General features: G+C 43.9%; 2 protein-coding genes across 3 annotated transcripts; both read left to right on the forward strand.

The window, feature by feature from the left end:
• The first annotated feature begins 933 nt into the window (after positions 1-933).
• Positions 934-9,240, forward strand: LOC147208014 (high-affinity choline transporter 1-like). Of its 2 annotated transcripts, XM_086107756.1 has the most exons (9): positions 934-1,029; positions 1,436-1,661; positions 2,156-2,269; positions 3,134-3,289; positions 3,364-3,512; positions 4,479-4,622; positions 4,732-4,885; positions 6,131-6,348; positions 6,436-9,240. In XM_086107756.1, the coding sequence occupies exons 2-9, from the start codon at positions 1,478-1,480 to the stop codon at positions 7,108-7,110; spliced, it is 1,794 nt and encodes a 597-aa protein (XP_085963882.1). In that variant the 5' UTR covers positions 934-1,029; positions 1,436-1,477; the 3' UTR covers positions 7,111-9,240. The 2 variants fall into 2 exon arrangements, with proteins under 2 accessions (XP_085963882.1, XP_085963883.1); XM_086107757.1 differs by lacking the exon at positions 934-1,029 and having other exon boundaries at positions 1,345-1,661.
• An 8,442-nt stretch (positions 9,241-17,682) lies between these two features.
• On the forward strand, positions 17,683-19,353 carry LOC147208015 (BTB/POZ domain-containing protein KCTD12-like). The gene has a single exon (XM_086107813.1). The coding sequence runs from the start codon at positions 17,793-17,795 to the stop codon at positions 18,609-18,611; it is 819 nt and encodes a 272-aa protein (XP_085963939.1). The 5' UTR covers positions 17,683-17,792; the 3' UTR covers positions 18,612-19,353.
• The last annotated feature ends 7,894 nt before the right edge of the window (positions 19,354-27,247 follow it).

Genomic DNA, 27,247 nt, shown 5'->3' on the forward strand with positions numbered 1-27,247 from the left:
ACTCCAAGGGACGCACTCGTATCAAGTATTGGCCAGTTTCAGTCACTCTTAAGCAGTGACTGATATTTTCCTTTCAGTTTTGTCTTCGGCAAGTGAAACGAATGTTCAATCGGATTCAGGTCAGGCGATCGACTTGGCCATTGACAGAACCACTTCGTTGGCTTTAAAAATGTTTTGCTTCCTTCGGGTCATTGTCCTGTCAGGGGACGTCCAATGACTTTTTGAATACCTGTCGAGTCGTGCTCTTTGAGCCTCACAGAATTCTTCCGACTGTGGAGATTAGCTCATAACGCTCTGCAGAAAAAAAAATAAAATAAATTATATATATATATATATATATATATGGTTCCATTCAGTCGATTCTGACTCATTTGTTTTGGAAGATTATTCTCTTGGACCACACCATGCCTGATTTACGGTGGTTCATTTTCTGGAGATTTGTATTCGTTTTGTCATTTTTGGTGTTATTCACAGTAGCAATTGACGCCACAGCACAACGGTTGCTAAGAATTATTTCAACGAGGTGTTAAATTTAAGAACGATCTTACATTTGATCCAGTATAATTCGCAGTGTCCTTCGGTTAATGCGTCAAAGCTCTTTTTTTTCTTTCTCAGTCACACTGAAAAACGGTTTGCGGTGAGTCAGCTAATTGGGCTTGCGAGCCGAATGTGATCAAAATAAAAAAAGAAATGACCCAGTAGACTTTTATGTGATCATATCCATGAATGCACGGAGGGTCTTTTCTGCGATGGTTTCAGTCAAAATTGACACGTTGAAAGCAGCCCGGAATTCAAAATTCGAGACGCACTTGAACCTCAGCGCGCATGACGTGTCCCCGCATGTGCGAGTTGCTCATTTGAGAGAGGTGGGAGCCATTCGGTTCCTCTGACGTGTGTTACTACTCCTCTGACGGTGACCGCCCCCCCCCTCTCTTAAAAGCCCACCAAGCCACCCAAGAGACCTCCGCCATTGTCTCTTTGGAGCGACCTGTCCGAGGAGCCCAGCACATGCCGCGAGAAACTTTTCAGGTACGTTTAAAAGGACCTCGGGGCAGTTTGATAATTTTGTCAACCATTTCCTCCCCACTAGATTGTTAGTTTCTGTTACTTAAAAGATATGGGCAAGTCATATTGCGGGCGCAATTGGCCACGTTACGCACGGAAGATTCTTTTCACGAGTGTAATTATTATCAGTGGTTACTTATCGCTATGGGTCATTTGAGCTATTTTCCGTGTTGAACTCCAAAATGACGAACCAAGCTCCCACGGTAGAAAATAAATGCCATTTTTGTGGCCCGATTTCTCTGACCTTTACTCGTCCGCTGTGAAGCGTAAATTCCTGGTTACCGGGGCGCAGCTTCATGTGGGAAAGTACTTTAAAATGCTTGACTGTGCCATGGATGAGCATCACTTAACGCGCGCGCGCGCGCCGCAGGTCTCCATGCGTCCTCGTTCTTAGCGCAAGACCGGCGCGACCATGACCATCCATGTCGAGGGGCTTGTGGCCATCGCGCTCTTCTACCTGCTCATCCTCTTTGTGGGCATCTGGGCGGCATGGAAGAACAAACACTCCGGGGAGGCCGAAGGGACGGACCGCAGCGAAACCATCATGGTCGGAGGCAGAGACATCGGATTGTTCGTCGGAGGATTTACCATGACGGGTAAATCGACTGCGCGCTTTTGTTCATACACGCACAATCGCAAATGACTGATTCCGTGGGGTTGCTGTGTCAGTCTACACCTCAAAAGTTGCCTTCAGTTTTGCTTAACATCGCTTTGTCTCTTCCCGGACACTTTATTAAATACACCTAAGATCATTGTAATTGTTGTTGACGTGTTCATTTTTTTTCTTGAAGTATCCAAAATAGTACCGCTTTAATGTTTTGTTGGATATCGGCAATCAAATCATTTTTTTTTATAAATGAGTCGGTGTTTATTGCACGCCATGCATGTATTGAACAAGTAATGCTTCTCATCAAAAATATCATTGCCTTTGTGAAAGCAGATGTGGAGTGGGGGAAAATTTAAACCAGACGTGCAGGTGTACTGAATGTACAATCTGTGTGGAAGACCGACAGGCAAAATGTCCTAATACGCCCTGCGATGCAAGTTCTGAAGATTGATGATTCGTTTTTTTTGTTCCTGATACTTTCAGCAACTTGGGTTGGTGGAGGATACATTAATGGCACAGCCGAATACGTTTACCTGCCAGATTATGGCTTGGCTTGGGCACAAGCCCCCTTTGGATATGCCCTCAGTCTTGTTGTCGGTGAGTGAGGCTACTTGCACGTATTTTCTGTCGTCTTACCATTTGGATGAGTTGGGGGCAATCTTTTTGCATGCTTGCATCCAACCACGCTTGCGGTCATCGATTATTTTGTTGATTTAACATCATTTTGAGATGCTTGGTCTGTGCAGGATGTGCATTGAATAGCATGTATCGGTGTCAAGTGAGGCCCATACGTGCTGACTGACCAATCGTATGGATTTTTGAAAAAAAATAAACTAGTGCTGTCAGTTTAACGCGTTATTATCGGCATTCATTTAAAACCATTTTAACTCGATTAATTCCTTTATCGCGAGATTAATGCGGCACCACGTCACCGATGTTACGTTACTCTAAAATAAGAAAATGTGCTCCAAGTTTGAATAACTGCTCCAAGTGAAAAATGTTAATGTAAAATTAAAAGTCGAAATTGTTGTTTCAGTAAATATTTGCATTTTGCACAAAGAAAACTGATCCACGATTCCATGTTGATGAGAACATTAAAATGGGGGAAAACAGGAGAAAAAGAAATCAAAGGAAATTTTGAATAGATAAAAATGTGTGATTAATTACGGCTAACTCTGAGTTCACTATGAAATTATAGATTCGATCGCGATTAAGTATTTTAATCGTTTGACAGCACTAAAATAAACCATTTTCCCAAATTGCAAGATATGAGATTTCAGCCCGACGCCAGTGAGATGTCATTTTTGGACATGACCGGTGAAAGCATGAACAGCTGTCCAATTACAGTTCATTCTCTTCAAGTCTTCTTTTAAAACACCTGAATATTTTGAACCATTTCTTCATTCATTAAATTCCTTGGAAACCATCTTTGTGTGAAAACATGAATTCTCTGTCTCATAGGAGGGCTCTTTTTCGCCAAGCCCATGCGCTCAAAAGGTTATGTAACCATGCTGGACCCGTTCCAGCAGCTATACGGCAAGCGCATGGGCGGCCTTCTCTTTATACCCGCATTAATGGGGGAGATCTTCTGGTCCGCCGCCATTTTGTCGGCTCTCGGTACGTTTACGACTGCCTCAGTGTAGTTCATCATCGATGTCCCGTTGTCCCCTCACCGGAGTTTGTGACCGTAGGTGCCACGCTCAGCGTCATCGTGGACATCAACATCAAAATGTCGGTGGTTATATCGGCCCTCATCGCCATCTTTTACACGCTGGTGGGAGGACTTTACTCCGTGGCCTACACGGACGTTGTGCAGCTCTTCTGCATCTTTGTTGGCCTGGTAGGTACATTCTGAGAGAATGTGGGAAGGGAATAATCAATGATGAATATGAAATGAGTGAGTTCTAATTTCGAAGAACTGGCATAGAAACAAATGACAAAAAGATGACCAATATCACTCAGCATTAGCTTCACTTGTTCGTATGCTACATTCCAACAAGTGTCAGGAGTGACATTGTGCTCCTGTGTGAAGTGCTAAAACCTTGATGATGAGGAAAGTTTTCGCCAGGCCACTCGCGTAGTCCATAAGTTTTTGGACCTAATCATCCGGCGACAAAGTGTCACTTGAGTGGGTAAAGGTGCATGAATCTAGCTTAGCCTCATGTCGCTAGCTTGAGCTTGTCCGGTTTCTGCCCGTGTTCTATTCCACTGGTACTTGTGGGAATCGATGAAGGCGAGCAGCGATCGGGCAAGCCGAACCTAGCGACATGAGGCTAACCTAGATTCATGCACCTTTACCCAGTCAAGTGTGCGACCATCCTGTTTATTTGACAACATACTTTTCAACTGGGTTGTTTTGGTGAGAAAAGTATTTCGGTGTGAAACACGGTATGCACTTTCGGGCCACTTTCAGCATTTGTGACTTTTGGACTAGCCCTGTTGGGCCAGTGTGTGAAGTTGAGAAGTGGCCCGACATAGAGATGTCATGGCCACGGGCCATCAGGCCACTGGTCACGTCGAACCCTGTTCTTCTGCAGCACACTTATTGGACACTTCATTCGGTACACCAGCAGTATGATGATGAGATTCTCTCTATGTCACTTGTGAACATATTCAACCACATGATGGGGCGCCAGATTAGAAACACCTGTCAGTTTAAGGCCCTTTTTCGGCATAAGAAACTGGTCCCCCAGCCACCGCCATATATAAACAACGGTACACCTAATGCCATGACTGCTGTTTGAATATCAGGCGGAATGTGAGGGGTTGTTCTATGTGTTTCCACCAATTGCTTTTCCACTTGCAGTGGATCAGCGTCCCATTTGCTCTGACCAACCCAGCCGTGTCAGACATCACGGTGACAGCAGTGAAGCATGTGTACCAGTCGCCATGGAGAGGCAGCGTCAACAGGAGTGACACCTGGGTCTGGATTGACAATTTTTGCCTCCTGGTACCGTGACCCACGCCGGCTTTTTGGTCGAATGATTCTGAGACTGCCATCATGGTGCCATTCTCGGAAGTATTTAATTTAATTTCATTGTTGTGTCATGTAACGGCAGATGCTCGGCGGCATTCCATGGCAGGTGTATTTCCAGCGAGTCTTGTCGGCTTCCTCGGCTACTTACGCACAAGTCCTGTCCTTTATCGCCGCTTTCGGATGCCTCGTCATGGCCGTTCCCTCCGTTCTCATCGGCGCTATCGGGGCCTCCACAGGTGAGGCCGATCGCACGCAAGCGGGCGTGTGTCTGAAATATGTTGTGTGCACGCCTGTGTGGATGCGCGCGTACGGCCGTGTTTGTGTTCTTGATTGGTGTGCGCCGCTCAGGGTGGTCCCATGTTGCCTTTAGATCTGAGAGAGCTGAGTAAATAGCAGCTGGTTCCACTCATTCATAATGTAGCAGCCATCCGTTTTTAAATGTTAACTCACTAAGAAGGCAAAGGCGATCAAATTAGCGGATCGCGCTCCAAATTTTGGATTCTTCCGCGATAACTCGCCATCGAACTCGGCTTTTCCTGTCCTCATCGGAATCATTTTACCCGCACTCAGAGTAACCCAAAGGCGTACTCATGCAAGAGTATTGTTACTTTGTAATATGACTTAAATAAACGTAAAAGGGGCAGTGGTTTGCACGTCGACTTCACAGTGCAGAGGTTGTGGGTTCAATCCCAGCTCCGGCCTTCCTGTGTGGAGTTTTCATGTTCTCACCGTGCTTGTGTGGGTTTTCTCCGGGTACTCCGGTCTACTCCCACATTCCAAAAACATGGCAGGCTGATTGAACATTCTAAATTGTCCCGAGGTGTGATCGTGAGCGGGGATGGTTTTTCGTCTCTGTGTGCCCTGCGATTGGCTGGCAACCGGTTCAGGGTGTCCCCCGCCTACTGGCCAAAGACTCCTGGGATAGGCTCCAGCACCCCCCGCGACCCTCGTAAGGATAAAGTGGATGGGAAAATGGATGGATGAATGAATAAACCTAAAAAAAATGAATAAATCTAAAACCAGAATACTCAAAGTAAAAACTTTGCGTAAAAATCACTCCGACAAGTACAATTGATCCAAAAGCGAAATAAATCAAACAGAGAAAATGAAACGTGTCACTCTCCAGCCCTGACTGTACTTTATATGATTATATTTCCTCATCTTGAAGTCTTTTTGTGCATAACACCGCCCAGTGCAAAATTATGGCTGCACGATAGCTTTACAGTCGAGGCGACTGGACTGACATAAATTCCTTTCGTGCATCTGGCAGGGAATCAATTGGCACTCACTGTATCCTTTCCCAATCGCGATGCCCAGGTTGTTGTCCGACTCCTCTCGCTCTTCAACTGAATTTTGCGAGAAAAAAACAATTTTTTTTGTTATAAAAACATTTTAAAATAATCTGACACATGGCTTGATGTTATATGTGAATGAACTCAACTCAACTTTGTGAATAAGTGCGACGCCCGTCCCTCATCCAGACTGGAACCAAACCACATACGGCGCCGTTCCTCCCAAAGAGAAGGAAGAGGCCGATATGATCCTGCCCATCGTTCTCCAGCACCTCTGCCCGCCATTTGTGTCTTTTTTCGGCCTGGGCGCCGTGTCCGCTGCGGTCATGTCATCCGCCGACTCCTCCATCCTATCGGCGAGCTCCATGTTTGCGAGGAACATCTACCAGCTGGCCTTCAGACAGTCGGTGAGCACGTGCGGCCCGTACTCGAAGCTCGGCGAAAACGTCGTCGTCGTAATCGGCCGTCCGTCCGCTCCCCTTTGGTCTCCGCAGGCATCGGATCGTGAGATCGTGTGGGTCATGCGCATCACCATCTTTGTGTTCGGAGGTCTCGCCACGTTGATGGCGCTGGTTACGGGCACAGTTTACGGGCTGTGGTACCTCAGCTCCGACTTGGTTTATGTCATCATCTTCCCGCAGCTCATCAGCGTGCTCTTTGTCAAAGGCACCAACACGTACGGCTCGGTGGCCGCGTACTTGTTTGGCATGGTGCTGCGCATCGGCGGCGGGGAGCCCTACCTGCAACTGCCCCCTTTCATTTATTACCCCGGGTGGACCGTCGAGCAGCGCAAGCACCACATCACCGGCGAAACGGAGGATATTGTCATTCAAAAGTTTCCCTTTAAGACGGCCTCCATGCTGGCTTCTTTTCTGGGGAACGTCGTGTTTTCCTACCTGGCCAAGTACCTGTTTGAGAGCGGCAAGCTGTCTCATAAATACGACTTTCTCGACGCCGTCGTGTCCAAGCACAGCGGGGAGATTATGGATAAGACCACGCTGGTGGCCCGCGGCAACAACATCGGGCTGTCCGAGATGGCGCCTGTCAAACCGCGGTTGAGCGTGACCTTGGCGGCCGCCTTCACGCGCCGCGACACGCTGCCGACGGACACCGTGGAGGAAGAAGAGGAGGAGTCCAGCCCTGACTCCTCCCACCACCACGAAGAATGAAAAAGAGCAGGATGTGGTTTTTCAGCAGACGGCGAGAGAAGCGATCCGTCTGGCAATCGAAAAGAAGACGATGAGCAAACGTCCTCCCCAAGGGACCATGAGGTACAACACTGACTGACAGGAACCGGGACACTAGCGTCATTTCCACAAGCAATATATTCCCGCCAAATTAGCTGAAAATGATTAACGCACGTTCAAACTTTTATTTTCCAGTCATTGCATCAATACTGGCTCTCGACACAGTACGTGCACTCTCCATCACCAGTCCTGTTACAATATAGCATACTCCACACTCGACTACCCCAAAAATGGATATTCGTCCATCCATCCATTTTCGGTACCACTGGAGCTGGAGCCTCTCCCAGCTGACACTGCAAAAGGCAGTCTGCACCCTGGACTGGTTTTGAGTCAATCACGGCGCACATATAAGCAGACGACCGCTCACACTCACCTTTATGCCGTCACCGAGTGGGAATGACATTTGGGCGAATGTGCCACTTCATCACCTTTGACCAGACACCAACGTGTATTAATTAATGTCCACTTAATTTGCAATAAACAGCGGTGGACCAGTTAGCACATCCGCATCTCAGTGCAGCGGTGCAGAGTTCGATTCTGGCTACGACCTTCCTGTGTGAAGTTTGCACGTCCTACCCGTGCCTGCGCGGGTTTTCTCCAGGTACTCCGGTTTCCTCCCACATTCCAAAAACATGCACGGTGAGTGAATTGAACACTCTAAATTGTCCCTACGTGTGAGTGTGAGCGTGGACGGGTTTTTTCATCAATGTGTGCCCTGCGTTTGGCTTGGCTGCCCAAAGACAGCTAGGATAGGCTCCAGCACCCTCTGCGACCCTTGTGAGGATAAAGTGGATCAGAAAGTGGATGGATGGATGAATTTGCAATAAACAAGGAAGCGAACATTCAGAATAGAGAACTATGTTCATTAATTCAACTTTTTTTTTTTTCAAACATTTTATTGTTTTCATACTATCTGCCGTCCTGCTCAATACTAGCGTGAAAATGCTCATCAAGCACATCAAAAACACTTTCCCAAACTCTCCCGCACGTTAGATGTTCACTCATATCGGCGCTCCATTTCATCATCGGCTTCTCTTTCTTTTCACAATCGGACAATGTCAAACGACACAAGTATGAAGAAGACGCGAAACCGTTTTCGTTTGACAGCACAAGTTTACTTGGCAAATAAAATCGCCTGACGCCGGTCAAACCCGACAAGTCCTTGAGGATGTGACGCGAGGGCTACCGATGCCACATCCTGAACCAGGAATATATGATATTCCAATTTATCATGACAACAAAAGCACGGCGTCAGCATCTTAGTCAAAGATGAGTTTGAAGGGCAACTTTCTGACCCGAAATCTCCCTCAGCCTTGCTGCCATCCATTCAATCGACATTTCTTGGTATATAAGCTACTGAATGCAAATTATCACTTTAAAATCAAACAAGTACGAAACACACACTCCAACCACCCTAACGGATTTTGTTCCTTCTGATATAAAGCGATCATGACCGCGAATCAACGGGCAACCCATCCACAAAGCTTCAAATAACTTAGACAAGCAATCGTGAAAATAGTTGACTTCAAGCATCGCAGTAGTTCTCTTTCAGAAGCGGATTTTGCGTGAAGCATCGACGCGAAAAATGACACTTTTTATTCTGCTGCCTTAATGTAAATCGTGCGAAGAGACGTGTGGATTTCCACAGGCCTGACTGTAGAATAAAAGAAAATATCCACATGAATATGAATGTAATCTCAAATCATCTCGTAATACTGTATATATAAAAAAAAGAGTAATTTGCTGTTTGTGCATTTTATTTTTGCAAGTCGTATTGTTGCAGAATAATGTGTCAGTCATTTTTGAATTACGAAACTATAATGTGTGTGTTGTTCATGGCCGTGTACAGATGATTTTTCTCTGTGATGTGTGTGTTTGTATAAATATGGGGAGAAAGGCATAGAAATAACAAATTGCTAATTATGTAAGAAGGAAGGATGTTATCTAAATGTTTATTTATTTTTGTTGTCATAGCAGATGTCGCAATAAATAAATGTAACATTATAATGTAAAAGAAATATATAAAGTCTACTTTGGAATAGCAAATTGTGATTATTAGTTTGATTGTGTGATTATTAGTAACATTGTAACATAGTAACAACTTATTAGTAACATTTTGAAGTGGCAATATTTTTAGCTGGATGTCTTTTTTTTTTTTGTTGAAACTATTTTATTCTACATAGAAAAAAGGGTGTGATGAATTTACTCCATTTCATTTTGTGGTTGCACAAAATAAAATCATCGGGATGCAGATACAACTTTTAAGTCGATGTGTAGTCTAAATAAAAATATATCGGCAGCAAGATGATTTTATTTCATGCAACCACTTAATGAAATAAAATTGGGTAAATTTAAGCCCATCAAATTTTTTAGAGGTACAATATCTTGTTTAGACACAAGATATTTGTTGAATTTCCTCTCAATTTTATTTTGTCAAAACCATCTGGCTCCAGATACATATTTTTTTTCAGTATCTACTTGAAAATGTAACTGGATCCCGATGATTTTGTACTGGGTGAAATAAAATGGAGTGAATTCAGCACAGCATTTTTTTTTTCTTCTTCTTCTCTGTGTAGTTTCTTAACAGCATCTTACGTCAGGGCTTTTCTTTTCTACGGGCCCCTTCGGCCATTTTGTTGGAAGACACAGAGAACATGTCTGAAAACGTGAGTGAAATTACGATCGCTCGGGTAGCGTCTTTGTCCCCACCCGTGGCCATCGTGAAAGGCGACGTCTTAAAATAGCTCTGCCGCCCCCGCTTATTTACATTACCTTAAGTGCTGTACTCCCGTCTTGGACCGGAGCGGGAGCCGCTCGGCTTGGGCGGGGTTTGCTGGTGGTCACTTGTGGTTGACTTGGATGCGGGGGGGGGGGGGGGGGGGCGTGTACGATCTCCATCGACAGTAATGCGCAGGGATGACGCGTGTGCCCCACCCATCCCTTGCAACTCCTCCTTCGTCTTAAATGTCCTTGTTTTGTGTCCTTGAGAACTAAGACCAATTCCATAAAATGGACAGGATGGAGGGCGGGGGCGGGGGGGAGGGGGGGGGGGCGAACATCCCAGCTCCATCCGTAGTGGGGGCCTCACCGAGCACTCTCGCTAATGAACAATTATGACGGAAAACTATCGCCTGCCCGAGTCAATCCATTTATTTTGTGCTTTACTTACAAAGGGGAGATAGTTGGGGGACGGTTTGACGTCGGACTCTGACGAAGAGACCGTTTGGATCGGAACCAAAAGAGTCATTCATTGGTGAGGACTGGCTATATTTAGAATGCCCTCCAGCGTTTTTCTTGAAGTCATTGGATGGGTGATCGAAGCAGATTTTGGTCTTCAAATGTTGCTCTTCAGCAATGAACAACGGATTTACCCATCGAGTCCGACTGAGCTTCGAAACCAGGATGCAAACTGGTTGAAGCCACCATAGTACGGTTGAAAAAAAAATACGTATTTTCTGCTTATCTTTCCAGCGGTTTGAGTACATTTTCTGTCACGGCTGAATATGAAAAGCATCACAGCTTTTTAATAGATGCCAATTTAGTTTCACAAACGCATGTCAAATTTATCACCTGATGATCAAAACAACTCGTTACGGTTGCTCTGATGTCATTCTCTATGCTGCTCACAGCCCACTTGGTTGTAGGCACACTTGCATGGCATCTCGGAATTGCCCGGATGGGCCAAATGCTGAATTTTAGTCTTCCGTAAACGTGATGAAACGTTCACTTTCAACCGCAGTTGTTTAGTATTATTATTTTTTTTGCTTACAGCAGCGGTCCCCAACCACCGGCCCATTTGGTACCGGGCAGCACAGAAATGTGCCAATCGAAGTCCCCCTTCGAACATTGCTTTGCAAGTTAAAATGAACAGAATGCACCCATAAATGAAAGAAGAAGAGCAGTAAACAGAAAGTCATATTTACATAATCGACCGAACATATGGCTAAAACGCGCAGCCATGATTTCCGAAAATGAAGCTATTCGGACAAGAGAAGCCCCCCCCCCCCACCCCACCCCCCCCCCCCCACCCCACCCCACCCCCCACCCTCCTCGCGGGGTTTCTCCAGAGCTTCTTGTGAAAGGAAGCTGCTGGCCGGGCTTTTGTCGTCAAAAACAAGGCAATCAAAGAAACCTGCTAAATCGGCGTTTTGTTGTCAATACAAGTGCTTTAAAATATACAATTTCAAAGCAATGAAAAAAAAAATGGTTGCCGGTCTGCAAACAGCACGTACTTGTCTCAACTGGACCGTGACACAAAAAAAGGTCGTGGACCACTTTATCCATTCGTCAATTTTCTATTATCCCGTTCTGGGTCACATGGGAGATGGAAACTATGCCAGCTGACTGATGTGGTACACCCTGGACTGATTGCCAGTGAATTTACAACACGTGGTCCTGGGACTAACCCACACAATCTCATGGAGAATATTATCGAGCCTCCAGGTTTGAGTCTGGGGCAACCCTGTGCTTGATCAGTGACCACTTCTGGGCTGCGCCCCAAAGTCAGCTCGGGTAGGCTGAGGTGACCTCGTCTCTCAAGGAAGATAAGAGATTGCTCTTGGGATATGTCAAGTCGAACTAATGTTGTCTTGAAAATAGAGATGCTCCGTTAAGAAATGCCGTCCACTTACGGCATATCTCGTGCTTGCGTAACTCATATCGAGAACACATTGGACACTTGCTAGTTGAATTTACTTAATCGGATAGAAGCGTAAACCATGCGTGGGCATTTTAAGAATACTTCAGTTATTTATTGCATCCCCCAGTTCAAGTTAGACTTTAAAATTGCAACCTTTCCTTCGCCTCCCTTTTTTTCATATCTCAGTGGATTCCAGAGAACAGGTCTGTTCCTTGAACATGACTGATTGATTTCTGGATCAAAGAGATTCCATTCTCTATCTTATCTGGTGCTTCGCTATCATGATGACCGATGCGTATTCGTGCCCTTTTTATTTTGTTAATGTACCGTAATGTCCTCTCTAATTAAATTGCAAATCTGATGCTGGAAACGGTTAGCGAATGAGGTAAAACAAGTCAAAAATATGTCATGCGTGAAAGATGAAAGATGGTAGTGAGGATATTTCAAAAAGTATGCCGAGGGTTTTATAAAAGCGACACTGTTTGACAAATCGGCGCATGGATCACACGGCACGACATACTGCCATGTCTTATTGGTTCCCATATATCTCTCCATCTCCGCCATTAGCCTCTCCAAGCAGCTGAGCAGAATCGTGAGCCAAATGAATGTAGCGGCTTCTCTAATGAAATCAGCCAGGAGAACCTAATTATCCACCCGGCCCCGGAACCACTCAGACTGGCTGCAGGTAGACGGACTGGAGCTCAGCAGGCAAGCACGTCAATTGCTGTCCAATCGGCGATGAGCCGTGGCTTGCAGATTGAGTCAAAGGCGCAATCGGGATCACAGATTTTCGTGGGTTTTATTTCACATTTTGGTTCAGTTTGAACCCTACATGTCGCATAGATGGGTAGAATTATGGGCAGGTAAGTTTTATTCGGAGCATGTTCCCATGTGTGTGTTGATAAGAGATCTTGTTCACGATAACCCCCCCCCCCCCCCCCCGCCCCAAAACATACATATAAATTTCAATGCACCAAAGTGATAATATTTTACATTGGGCAATTCAAAGGGGGTTTTTTTTGGTGCTGTTTTGTTTTTTTAATGCCATGAATGTCAATAATTTTCCTTTGAAAGCTGTTGCAACTTGAAAAGTAAAACAGTCTACTTACTGACTTTTTCATTATTTTTTTTAACAGTCACTTACATTTTTGCTTGTAAATCAGTTGACGATCTAAAACCGTAGTTTACCATACCTTCCCGTGATGTGCTTTCTTCACTTTATCTGTGGAATGCTTGACAAGAACATGAGCTTTCTTACGCGTACAGCTCAGAGTAGACATTCCATCTTCGAATTCCTTTCCTGTTTGAAATTCTCAACCAACGTTTAAGAACAGAAATGGTTTGCTGTAATGCTGTGCTTAGCCTGCTTCCCTGATTTTGTGTGTTGTCAACTTCCTTGCACCGCGCTGCTTTTATAAAGACAGAAAGGGTGGACTGAGTTTTTTTTTTCTCCCTGCCCATAGAAATGTAGCGGGGAGAATAATATAGGGACCGCACACACATACAATAGCACATATTAGCCCCTGGGGATCGGTTCGCTCTCAAATGGAAGCTGAGAGGAGCACGATGGATGGGACCCACGTGAACCCTTCACATTTGTACGCGCACGGAATACAGTGGGGGAAGTAAAGATCGGATATTTATAATAGCATTTTCATTTTTAAGGGACACAGCATCATTGTAAACGTATCAAATGTTCTTTAGTTGTACTCTAAATGTGTATTTTACACGGCGGATAGGACCGCAGCAAATGGGAGAAAGAATGGAGGAAGTGGTGGGATGGTCATCACACCTCTTTACTCATCACGACGCATCTTGGCCACCAACCACACCCTGTTCTGAGTGTGTGAGTGTGTGTGTGTGTGTGTGTGTGTGTGTGTGTTTGTGTGTGTGTTGTCATCCTCACCTTCTTTGAGGGTAATGTCTGTACCCTTGTGCTCCTCAATCAGCCCTAATGGATCCTCTGGCTCAGATTCAGATGGAGCACTGATTATGATACTAAAGACACACAGACACACACACACACGCACGTACGCACACACACACACACACACAAGCCCAGTCGATGACATACTTGGAAGGTGGAGCCACACTCAAGAATTTATTGGTCTCAGCTTTTGGCTGGCTGCATGATGATGATGATGATGATGATGATGATGATGATGAGGATGCTGTGCGCGCATGTGTATGTGTGTGTGTCCGTGTGAATGTAAGCCCAAGAGCAACTCTAGGAAGAAAATCCATTGATTCTGTAACTAGGGAGGTTGGGGGGGGGGGGCATTTTTCATCATCAAACATTACCAGTGACAAGTAAGAAAACCTGAGTAAGTAAAGCCACTATTTGAACATCAATGTTGCAGCAACATATGTAGATCAACAATATAGCAATTGCCCACAGCCATGTTCTTTAGCCTCTGTGGAAAAGAACTACTGCTGCATTTTACTCAATCACGAGAGTTGTGAAAATCTTCTTCGTTGTGTCTGCATGACTGTATTCTACTGCCCCCGATGGCCAAGTCACACACGACAGATGGAATCGCAATGATTTAATAATGATGAACAATCTTTGAATTTTTTTTTACGTTCTAATTATTATGTTGTTACTAAACGTTTTTATAATTTCCTTATTCAGAAGCACATTACAAAAAAAAAAGTTGAATCTTTTGGAGAGTCCGGATAGTAGGAAAAGGGACTTTTATTCATTTCAAAGGGGATAGAGAATTTAAGTGTTTGAGTTATGGTGTGTGGTCATGGTTCAAATACTGCATGACTTCTATCGATTCACTTCACACCGAGTGAAACATTTAAGTAATTTGATGATTGTCACATACTGCAAATAAAATAAACGAAATCATCATCTCAAGAGATTGAATCATAACATCGGAAACAATCAAATTATTATGATTTATTTATTTATGTCGAAACGGGGTCGGCCTTGGCCTTCTGAAAAGTCATGACTTCACATAAAGTAAGACTTTTACTTTCTGGTGAAATTCTGAAATGAACTGTTCCACGATTTTCTTCTTTCTCGAGATGCACCGTCCTGCGTGTAACGTTTAAGATGCGAGAGCCGAGAAAAGAAGCAGCGCTGCGATGCTGGAATGAGGGCCGTAAAGAACACAGAGCTTGTTGGAGAGCTCACGCTCCAGCAAACTGCAGACTGACAGGGTTTGACGGGCAGTCACATCAGAGACGAGGGCGGGTCGCAGGAATGCCAACATTTCACACACACGCACACCCCCACAACCCGCACACTAATAGAATTCAGTTGCTCAACATGCACAGGCATACGCGCGCGATTAAAAATTGCAATTGCCAGTGAGTCCACATGAATTTCTGTGCGATGCTGTCGTTTCTGGTCGTTTGTGCCTATGTGTGCCCTGCGACTGGCTGGCGACCGGTTCAGGGTGTAGTCTGCCTTCTGCTCGAAGTCAGCTCGGATAGGCTCCAGCAATTCCCCGCAACCCCTTTGCAGCCCGGCGGTCGACTGCTTTAACGCGTCAAACTCACGGTGCAGAGGTACAGGGTTTATTTTGTGAATGCAAACACTTTGTTTTTCTTCTTTCTTCTTTCTACCCATAATATTGCTGCTGTAGACTGTAAATTTCCCCAGTGTGGGACAAATAAAGACGATCTTATCTTATCTTTGATTCTGGCTCCGGCCTTCCTGTGTGGAGTTTGCATCTTCTCCCTGTGCCCGCGTGGGTTTTCTCCGGGTGCTCCCACATTCCAAAAACATGCATGGCAGGTTAATGGAACATTCTAAATTGTCTCTAGGTGTGATTGTGAGTGATTGTTTGTTTGTCTGTGTGCCCTATGATTGGCTGGCAACCAGTTCAGGGTGTACGCTGCCGACTGCCAGAAGACAGCTGGAATGGGCTCCAGCACACACCCGCGAACCTCGTGAGGATAAGTGGGTTAGAAAACGGAACGGATGGAGATAGATGTGTGTGTGAGTCCTTCTTTGTATGATTTGTTGCAAAAGACAATCAGTTGCGATGCTTTGCATTCTTGCACTACACTTTTTTTCATCACAGCTTTGCAGCCTAAAATCGACTAAAATATTGTCAATGTTGTCAATTGGTTGACTAAAATGAAAATCTCTGAACTCATTCCAGAGTTTTTCATTCAGTGGTGAGTGACTTCCTGCTCAAGACCCCTGAATAAAGCTTGTGTTTTTGTTGTTGTTGTTGTTGTTGTTGTTTTTAATGGTTCAAAATCATCATTGCACCTCAAGCAAGGTATGTTTTACCTTATTCTGTCACATTTTGTGAAACGGTGCTGTTGACCTCTTAGCCAGGTCACCCTTGTAAAGAAGATCCTGATCTCCTTGGGTTGGTATCTGGTTAAAACGGTGAAATAAAATCAATGATTGATTTGATGTGACTGCTGAAAGTCCCATCTCAATCTATCAGCACACCCAGGTTTTGAACTGGGTCTGTAGTTTTGAAAGACAGTAGCAACGAATGTAAAACACGGTGGACAGAGTCCTCAGATATAACAAACATTACAAGAGAAATAGAGCAGTTATTTGGGCTAAAACGGGAAGGGCACCAATTCAGATACAATGGCAGACATCTCTCTATTTATGCTATTCTATTTCTCTTCACCTTAAAGTTGTAATTGGCACCCTGCTACTTTCATCCAATTATCCATTGCCAGACTGCGAGAGAGGAAAAAAAAAGTGACCTTTAAAGGGGACTTGCCATGCGCACAATGGCTCGTGTGTATTGGGGAGTTAATAATTCACCGTTCCTTCAAGCTCGAAAAATTGAAAAATCACGAGTTTTTGTATTGCTTGATTTGCTGCTGTGACCGGTATGAAGTTTGAGTTTGTGTTAAGCTGTGGTGAACTACAAACGATAATTATTTCTTATTAGTGTACTGTATGTACTTCACAAGATGTACTTTGCACGTATGGTGCACGTTCGCCAATTTTCCACTAGATGTCAGTACAATGCAGCGATGATGACAGTACGGTCATCATTTCAAAGAACATGACATAAATTCATTGTACAGTATTTGCTTGTGGTCCTTGGGGGAAACGCCAAACTAGCGAAACCTTTGACCGAGTTAGTCGGACCAAGTTAAATTTGGAATTTTTAAAGGAAATGCATTATGTGAAATTAGTATAAATGGGTCATTTTGAAACTGCAAATTTTGAAAAACGAGTATTTGGTCTTGAAGTGGCATCAGTATTTTCAAAATGACAGAAAATGGAAAACGTGTACACGATAACCAACTACTAAAGGTACAACAACAGAACCTCATGAAATGAGACACCCATCAAAAAAAATATGACGAATATGTGTCAAAAATAATGAATACTCAACTGAAACAATAACGAAGCTGCCACAATTCACTCACAAATTGACAGTGTAAAATCTGGGCCTGTTGAATTGAACACAAAGCTGACATTGTAGGAAACCACGACTTATTCTGTTGTATGAGTGGCAACAGGTGGCTACACTGGTTTATTTTGCTTATTCTGGGTATGGGAGCGCCTTTTATTCTTATGACTGGCTGATATAACGCCACTGACATATAGCGTGATATATAATGTTATTAGCCGCCCACGTTGGGGAGTCACTGAATAACAACAAAAAGTGTTAGGAAAACAAAATTGAACAAAACAACAGCAGTCAAAAGCAGTTTTTATTTTTATTTTAATATTTTAAATCAGAGATGGAAGTAAACTTTTGTTTACATAAAAATGTGCTTTTGACTACGCGGTGTAATTTATTAAACACATTTTTATAGCCTCACTTTTTTTTTACACTGAAGGCGAGTTTTGGTGGTTGGAGAGAGTCATTCATTCAACGCAGCATAAACTCCCACTGAACAGTTAAAAGCGATGTTGGCTCTCGTTGCCGTTCTCCTCCCACTCAGCCAAACCCACATAAAGCACTTGTCAAAATTGGGAACGGGACCCAATTTATCTCGCCCTCAACGACCACGAGCAGCGATGGCAGACACGGAGAGCCACAGCTCGACTTTCCCCGACATCGTGGAGCTCAACGTGGGCGGTCAGGTGTACGTGACCCGGCTCGAGACCCTCACGGCGGTGTCCGACTCCCTGCTGTGGGCCAAGTTCAGCCAAAGTTCCCCGGACGAGCTCCCGAAGGACGGCAAGGGTCGCTTCTTTTTCGACCGAGACGGATTTCTGTTCCGCTACATTTTGGACTACTTGCGGGACTCGGAGCTCTTCTTGCCCGAGTTCTTCAAGGAGAGAAGGCGGTTGCAGAAGGAGGCAGACTTCTTTCGGCTCCCGGAGCTGTCGAGGCGCCTGACGGCCCCCAGCAAGGAGAACCCCCCCACGGAGGACGGCGGGGAGCCGGAGGAGGCTGAGCTCGCCAGCCCGACCACCACCACCAGCACCACCAACTCCTCCTCGTCGTCGGACAGAACCCTGCGCTCTCCCGGCTCCGGCGCGGGCTACATCACGGTGGGCTACCGGGGCAGCTACACCATCGGCAGAGACATCCAGGCGGACGCCAAATTCCGCCGAGTGGCCCGGATAACCGTGTGCAGCAAGATCGGCCTCGCCAAAGAAGTGTTTGGGGACACGCTGAATGAGAGCCGAGACCCGGATCGAACCTCGGACAAGTACACGTCCAGGTACTACCTGAAGTACAACTTCCTGGAGCAGGCGTTCGACCGTCTGGCCGAGGCCGGCTTCCACATGGCGGCCTGCAACTCCACCGGTACGTGCTCGTACGCCAGCAGCGACCCGGGGGAGGACAAAGTGTGGACCAGCTACACCGAGTACGTTTTCAGTCGGTGAAGTTGTGAGCCAAGTGCCAGTTCGTGACTTCTTTTTCGCAGTGTTTCACTTATAGTTGTCGTGTTTTATGAGTACACTTTGTAACCAAAGTGGGGGTTGATTTCCTTATTTGTGTCTACTTTGTAAACGAGGAAAGAGTGCCGATGGGGCTCAGAGAGAGCAGGAGTCACCAACCGTTTAGATTAGGAAATACTTCTCGGGTAGTCAATAAATATCCTTATGCAACACTTTATTTCTGAAACTCTTAGTTTGTGCTTACTTCTACAACATTCCTTGAAAATAACGTCCCATCACTGGCGGCTGTTTTTTAGATTGGGGCCACGGGCTCCACATGTTGGTGGGCCCCTGCTCTAGAGCAAGGACATAAAATGCGGGACATGAATATCGTCATGTAAATATGATGTTTGGTGTTTCAATGTACATAATCATACATGTGTTATTTTTAAAATAACGTTCTCGGTGATACTACTACTACACGTCTTGATTTTGGAAATTGTTTTGGGAATAATTGTAATCTCTTGTTGTGTAGCTGATACATATATCAAAGAAAAAGAAATGTTTATCATACAACTAACTAATTGAAGTAAAACGTTTCCACTGCAAGAATAATCTTCAAAATTGGCAGTCAGATTGGCTGACTGATTCTCAGATTTTTTTTAAAAAGCCAAAAGAGGCTGTGATATCTACTGTATGATCTGTGCTGTATATATTTAACCATATTAAAGGAAATGTGACATGGCAATGCATCCTGTACCGCTCTCTTCTGTTCACTGTTACGATTTGACAACTGGCATTCAAAGCCATTCATGGCACACCACCATCAAGTAACATATCGCAGATTCATTTGGTCTATGAAATGATGTAATCTGCACACTCTGTTGCTATTGACGTGATGTCCGCTTGTGTTCGTAGTGTGGAGGAAGCCACCGGCTGAGGCCCAAGATGTTAGGCTGTTAGGTCTCACAGCGGCTGTCAGAACTGTAAGAAAACGAGAATGGACAGTGTGTTAGGAAAACAAACATTTGTACATGTCATGAACAATGAATAGTCAGTAAAAATAACCCCTGAAATTTCTTATAATAATAATAAGATTTATAATAATAATAAAAAAAAATTAACAAAAAAAAAACGAAAAAAAACGTTTTTTTCGTCTCAAAACACCTTACTATACATGGTCGTTTTTTTCGGCTAAAAACGCCTTCATATACATGGTCGGGTTTTTTTCGGCTAAAAACGCCTTACTATACATGGTCGTTTTTTTTTTTTTTTTGTTAAAACGCCTTACTATTCATGGTCGTTTTTTTCGGCTCAAAACGCCTTACTATACATGGTCGTTTTTCTCGGCTAAAAACGCCTTCCTATACATGGCCGTTTTTTTGGGCTAAAAACGCCTTACTACACATGGTCGTTTTTTTCGAGTTAAAATGCCTTACTACACATGGTCGTTTTTTTTCGGCTAAAAACGCCTTACTATACATGGTTGGGGGTTTTTTTGGCTACAAATGCCTTACTATACAGTACATGGTCGTTTTTTTCGGCTAAAAACGCCTTACTATACATCACTGGTGTCAAACCCATTTCACATGGTGGGCCACATAGGGCCTCGGTAGATGTCAAGTGGGCCGAACTATTAAAATGATACCATATTTTTCTATAAACAAACAAAACAATATGTCTTTCCTTTGTTTTGGTATAAAGAAGCACAAGAACATTTGGAAAATGTTGAAATTTAATCGTAACGTCGTAACAAAATGCAAGCAAGAATCGCTTTTCACTCAGAGCGAAAAAGCAAATCAAAAGGAATGCCCAGAGACGAGATTAAAAGATTTGCATCCTTTTCGAGGGGATCATGAGTGAACATTCATCAGTCTGTGACGTTTCAAACTTCAAAAACACATTCAAGTCAACGCATCGTTGGGCGTGTCCGTAAGAAAATGGAGAAAACGGACATGCACACAGCCAAAACTCACTGGCGGAGGAGGAGAAGAAGTGAGCCAAGACCATTTGCAGATTTGTTGGCATTCTTCGAATCAGCTTCTATGGGAACTAAATCTTTCACACTTTTTCTCTCACAGCCTCTGCCGCTAGCTAACTGTAATTCTGTTTCATTTTCATACCTCGCCTCTGACATTCTGGCATAACGGCGCTTGGTGTTCACAATAGCCCCGATGCATTGGCTCTTTGTTTAAATCAGATGCAATAACAGAGAATGAAATATGAAGGCCCCTTGGCGACGGCAGAAAAACCTTTCCCCCTGTTATTTCAATCGCCTCGCTCGTTCCCACCGTTTCCATTAGCACCATCAAGTTTTATTAATGTGCGTCTGGACATTCTCAAACTCAACTGGGAAACACAAGACGGACACATTAGTTACTTTCGTTTTTCTTCGGCGCTTCTTTTTAAATGTACTCGCAATGCGACAGTGGAGCTCGGTCGAGTCCAAGAAAACGTCCACTCAAGCAAAAGTCTGGGCAATTGTGAAGGGTTGAGTGGTGGTTTGTAATTCGGAAAGACTAAGTTGAGGGATTCGTTGTTGATGAATGGATGTCTTGACTTTAAGAAACGGAAAAAGGAGAGATGGACTCCGTTTGAACGCAGCTTTATTTCTAAACGTCTGCACCGCACCACACACCCTTCTCGGCAACTCCATCACTTGCTGCTTTCCGTTTCTTCAGCCAATCAGAAGCTATCAACATAAAAAAACGTATCCAAGCAATTATTAAACAACAGAATGTAATTTAGGTCATCTTAACATGAAATAATATGATGCTCAAACATAATATGATAATAATGAACTGTGTTAGGTCATCAAGGGCCAAATACAAGGTTGGGAACACACACAAAATATGACCAAGATGCTAGCACCTAGCAAAGTTAATAATAATAATAATAACAATAATGAAAAAGCAGAGATGGGCATTATGGTATAAATAAGGATGGAGGGGCAATGACGGAAGCGTACGCCGGATCGCGGACGGGGGTAAATTGCCCTTCTATGTGAAAAAGGACTGTCCACATTTGTAAATAAAGTTAATTAGCATTTTGTTGTTGTTCAAGAATTCAAAATGGCATCCGTTCCAAACGGGTGAAATCGCAGACTTGCCGACGTTTTAAAGTGACGCTTGCCGATCCCTTCCCCGCCGTGCTCCTTAAAAGCACTCAGAATTGTTTTTGAACCAATTAGTTCACCAAAGGTCCACAGTGATCTTGATGAATCATTTTGAGGTCACGTTTTCACATATCAAACAAAATGTTACATTTCTACACGAGATGTATTTTTTTTTTCACAAGAGTTTGCAGCCAGTGCGTCATGCTAGCGTCTCGCGAACAGAAGAGTATAAATCAAAAGCTTTTAGTGTATTTTTTATTTTTATTTTTAAAGAAGACATGTTTCTCCATTCCTCCGCTGTCAATGGCCATTTGTGTCGGCCATAACCGCATCTTGGAAGAGATACAGTACTTGTAAGATTGGCCCCCATGAATAATCCATGAGCATCACAAGGTTAGAAAAATGTCCGCAGACTTTAAGAATAATCTGTTGATGTGTCGTCTGGACAGCCAATATTCAGAATGAGTTCTTTCTTTGACCTTTTGACCTTTCTTGTGTGTTATCCTGAATAGAATTTCATTCAAGTTGGTGATAGTCGGTCGTGCCATGGTTTCCTGCCCTTCAAGTCCTGTTCAAATTGAAATCGCGCATCATCTCATTACTTGTCCCCTCCAGTGAAATATTTTGATTGAGTGAATAGATTTGAATTCAAGTGTGGTTAATCATTGAGTTGAAGACACTAAATCCCATTGTCCATTCATTCATTTCCAGATGACATTTTCTCCATCATGAGGGTTGTGCTGAGCTGGAGCCTATCCCAGTTGACTTTTCCAGCAAATATCCGTCCTACCCAACAAATACTGTAACTGCGCGAGAGCCACTCAAACAAATGCTGAAGGTATGCAAGCGCTCCAATCAGACAGCTTTGTTATCATCGTAATGGATAAAGGTCACTTTTATTTTTATTTTTGGCCCAACTTCCTCTTCACAAATGAGAAGCGATGTAGCTTTTTTGAGGCCGCGCTGTACAGCCACATTTCTATAGACATAGAAAGTGAAAAACGAGAAGACCACATGTCGGATATATTTCTGCAGAACCACGAAACGACTAATGCGGACATTGCGATTTCCTGCTGTGACTTACGAGAGCTACTCTTGTGAAACATCAATGAGGACCATCGGTGGACTATTCAAGCATGAGAGCAATCCCCAGATTTCATCCAAATATTAGCCAAGGGGATGTGATGTGTCACTAGAGGCATGACGCAATCGGAAGGTTTGAAAAGTTATTTGAGGCAAAGACACAAGATCATCACGCTGTAGCGTTTCTGACCACAACCATAAAGTCGAATATATCAGAGCCAACTCGTGATTGGCCTGAGAAAAAAAAAAAAACCCCGCCATCATCAATGATTATCAGCACACATTGGCATCAACAAGCTGATTGAAGCGCTGCCATGCCCACAGCTCGTATCCCTGCAACTTAAGCTAGCTGCTTTGCCTTGTATTTATCCTGAGTCGAGAAGGGTAAATGCTGCCAGTCTCCGCTGAGCTGCTCTCGGCACACAGCGGCAAACCGGAGATTGGTGCGGCTTCCAGTGGCAAAGCTGAGCCTTACACGATACTGGTAAAGCGTGAAGTGAAAGGCTGCCAGCCCTCGTCAGCAGCGGGGAACAGAGAGGAAGAGAAGGAACATCCTCCTCCCCTGCTGCGGCTGCCTGGGCTTCCTCTTCACACCAAGTGCCCCCCCCCCCCCCCACACACACACACTCCCATCAACCTCCCACATACTGTCACAGCTTTCTGAAAGGGCAAGACATGAAGGAAGCTGATTAGAAACCCATCATCTCACCATCCTGTGTGTGTGTGTGTGTGTGTGTGTGCGTTTGTCAAAGCTGAAGACATTTTTCAGTTCAACAAAAATACCACAATTATTTTACATGTTTGGGGATGTCAATCATATGCGCTAAACCAGGGCCGGGCTTGACTATTTAAAAACAAAACAAAACAAAACAAAACAAAGCAATTTATTACTTCATTTTTACAAATCAAAATCATTCTTCAAAACACAATGATAATCACATATTGCGTGGTTCCCATAAAACTTGAGTGATCCAAAGATATGAAAAAATATCCAGCAAAATATGGCAAAGAAAATTGAGGGGATAAAATCAGTGGACATGCAAATCTGCTGGTGCCATACTGCAAACACGCAGGGGTAATACTAAGTTGTAATATCACCAATTACCACTAGAGGGCAGACACACTTACATTGGGTCCTTGTTGTTGGGTTAGGATAATGAACCTTTTGTACATGCATTGACAAATGCATTATCATAAGATATATTAAGAGCACCTATTTTGCACATATGCACGCACTTTGTCGATTTTGAAAATTGTATTTGCGTCCTGCACCTCGTTTTGAAGTGTGTGGTCCTTCGTGGCCTCCTCCAACATTTCAATGGCCCACCCCTGCTCTGAACATTGTGGTCTTCATCAAAGTGTGCTAGCACTTGTTTTATTGAAAAGAAAAACAAGAAAAAAGCTCTGCCAGCTGATATGGTCTGAAACTGAAAGTATATGTTTGATGCACACTTGTGCCAGTTGAGAAAGTAGTACAGAATAAAACATAATTGGTTGCTTAGTAGTATTCAGAGTAGGTGGAAGAGAACACAGAACATCACCTCATATTAATAATTTTTTCGAGTGCCGAATTAAAAAAAAAAAGTGGACATTTTTTGAAATCTTTGCCAAAATATTACAGATCATGTATCACCACTTTAGAAAGTTTTGTGGAATTTGGTGAAGCAGTTTTTGCACACTCCCGCACACCCACTAAAATGTACTCCCTCCGCCGCTCGCCATACAAAAGCGATATTTTGTTGCCTCACGAATAAACCCAACATGGTTTTTGCCACACAGATATTATACGTGATCATATAATTCACAAATGGAGACAAATGAAAACGCTGCCTTTCTTCCCATCTAAACATCACCCGTGACAAACAGCTTCTGGGAAATGTTTAGCAGAGCTGTTCCACCGCAAGGACGCTTGCCAGATATGTCCTGACTCCACACCGCTTCCTGTCTTCCACGCTTTGGAGATGAAGTTGACACAGTGTAGTAATGCTGGACTGACACTTAACCACAGCAGACTTTTTCAATGCAGTAAAAAAAAAAAACCAAGCACAAAAAACAGCTCTTTTTGATACCCTAACCCCATTATTTCCATTTTAATGTGTCACTTAAATGTCAGTATTTTAATCGCCCTCAAATGTCGGACGTATCGCAGGACCCAAGTTGCAAATGCGTGACTCAATTCTGCACTTTACAGAGTAGGTTTACTTTCTAAGACTTTCAAGACTTCCTGAACATGAGCTGCAGAAACAGTACCATGGCACGAGAGGGGGGAGGAAAAAAAAATAGTCAAACATTTGCAAAGATAAAGACTTTCAAAAGGGAGGCCGGAGACGGAAGGAGTCGGCACACAGATGATAAACCGTATAAGGGAAGTCAACGGTCACGCTTTTCTAGGGGGAGAAAAACATTTTTGTCGAAGTAAATAGTACTATGAAACAACTCTAAGGCCTCTCCCATGAAAATGAGACCAAACGTATCGGCCCATGGGATCTAACCGGGGGGGGGGGGAAGAGAAAAAAAAATACTCTCAGGGTATTCAGCCAAAACAAAGGTCACCGCTGTGAGGTCACAAATCAAAACAAGCACACCAGTCCTGGAAACTATTCTTGTAATGCTGAAGATGGGAACATATGGCTGACAGATCTCTCTCCATATTTCACGACTTGTTTCTCACCCATTAAAACATGTCCAGCTCATGGACGTTTAGCATTTGCAAAAGTAAGTACAGCCACAAGGGTATTGTCAGCGCCATTGAGAAGAGCTGCGTCCAAAATGTGATCATTGGAGATCGGTCACGTGGCACTGTCTCAGGTACAGGTACGAGTTCACATTTTTCACAGTTGACATTGGTGTCCAACGTTTTTCTTAACACCAAATCAAAACACATTTTGAAGGTCAAAAAATTTGATGAAGCTACCAAAAAAAAAAAACCCCAACCCAAAACAAAACATTATTTTTAATTTGGGGCCAGTGAGTACATTTTCTTTTCTTACTTCCAACACATACTTGTCAGGAGTACACCAATGACTAAAGAGCCAGCCCATCCTGAGCATCTGGAGCACATCTCCAGCCCATCCCCAGCAGACGCACACACAAAAAGTCGACTGCTCCCTTTGGGGAAACCACACTCCTCATTCTCTGAAGTGACGAGGTCATCATACACTCTCAAAATGGTCATCTATCATTGTTTGCCCTTGTTCAACAGCCAAGTTTATGTAGAAATGGTCTCCAAGTCATTTCACTGGTGGGGTTAGTTCAAACTGGCGAATCTCAGGGAATATAGTTATTACTATATTATAAACACATCTCAACGGTTTCATGCTGCTTTTGTGTGTAGTATGTATCCAACTTCAGGTCAAGCGGTGAGCATATCGAGTGTATGGACAAAACTGATTATCACTGCCGTGTCACAGAATGAAAAACTCGACAATAGATTTGGAAAGCGCCGCAGAGCAGCACTTCCCCTATTTGTGCACCACAGGCCCTAAAAAGTCTTCCATCTTGCTTCACTTCCTGTCGAGAGACTCCCCGACTTTAAAACATGTGACACGCTTCGAGAATTGAGCAGAGCTGCGCTCAGGGTATGCTCCTAACAGAAAAAGATGCATTCTCGCATGTCTCAGGACTGTCGCTCATCAGCACCAATGCGTACAAGCAATGCACCGTAAAAGCATTTAAATATGGACTAGCCAATTAAAATACATCAAAATCAGAATCAAAACGGCAACCTTTGGCTTTGGAAGACATCGCTCTGGATCCAAATATGGAGATCAGACAAAGGCTCTGAAATTAAAGCCAGAATTGTTCCCGTAATGTGCACCGAGGACACGGCTGATGGAAAAAGGCAACCAAATAAGGTTAACTCCGTAATACTTCCGGATATGATAATTTTAGAAATCAACACATACAATTAGAATTGAGTTCAACCTTTAACATGAGACAAATTTCCATCACGCAGATGTTAGGGAAAAAGCAAACAAATTAATTATAGCCCGTATTTCCGCACTATAAGGTTCACCTAAAAGCGTTCCATTTTCTCAAAATCCGACAGTGTGTCTTATAATCCGATGCGCCTTCTGGAGGGATCAATATTCAGATTTATTGGACGTAGCATTTTAAATGTTCCGTAAAGGGCTTTGTTACAGCTGCAGCGGTCGTGAAAGCACTACATAAATAAAGCCGTGTTGTATTGTATTCTCGATATTGTAGCTCCATCGAGTAGATGCATAACACAACCACAGCCACTGTTGTAGGTTCCATTCTGTGCGCCTTATAATGCACTGTGCCCTCTATACGAAAACAGTTTTACAATAGGCCATTCATTGAACATGTGCCTCATACTCCGAAGTGCCTTACAGTGCGGAAAATACGGTACGTAAAAATAGACTATAGAGATGAATTATGTCATGACAAGTCAGACGGCAAAAATAATGACAAAATCCTGTGA

The sequence above is a fragment of the Hippocampus guttulatus genome, chromosome 3 (genome assembly GCF_054856545.1).
Source record: "Hippocampus guttulatus isolate MCC_2025c chromosome 3, RoL_Hgut_1.0, whole genome shotgun sequence".
NCBI lineage: Eukaryota > Metazoa > Chordata > Actinopteri > Syngnathiformes > Syngnathidae > Hippocampus > Hippocampus guttulatus.

Excerpts from the sequence above, each read along its gene's own strand:
- LOC147208014 (XM_086107756.1), top strand. The coding sequence starts at position 1,478 with ATGACCATCCATGTCGAGGGGCTTGTGGCCATCGCGCTCTTCTACCTG. Across the intron at positions 1,662-2,155 it reads CGGAGGATTTACCATGACGG|CAACTTGGGTTGGTGGAGGA; the intron begins GTAAATCGACTG and ends TGATACTTTCAG. Across the intron at positions 2,270-3,133 it reads TGCCCTCAGTCTTGTTGTCG|GAGGGCTCTTTTTCGCCAAG; the intron begins GTGAGTGAGGCT and ends TCTGTCTCATAG.
- LOC147208015 (XM_086107813.1), top strand. The coding sequence starts at position 17,793 with ATGGCAGACACGGAGAGCCACAGCTCGACTTTCCCCGACATCGTGGAG.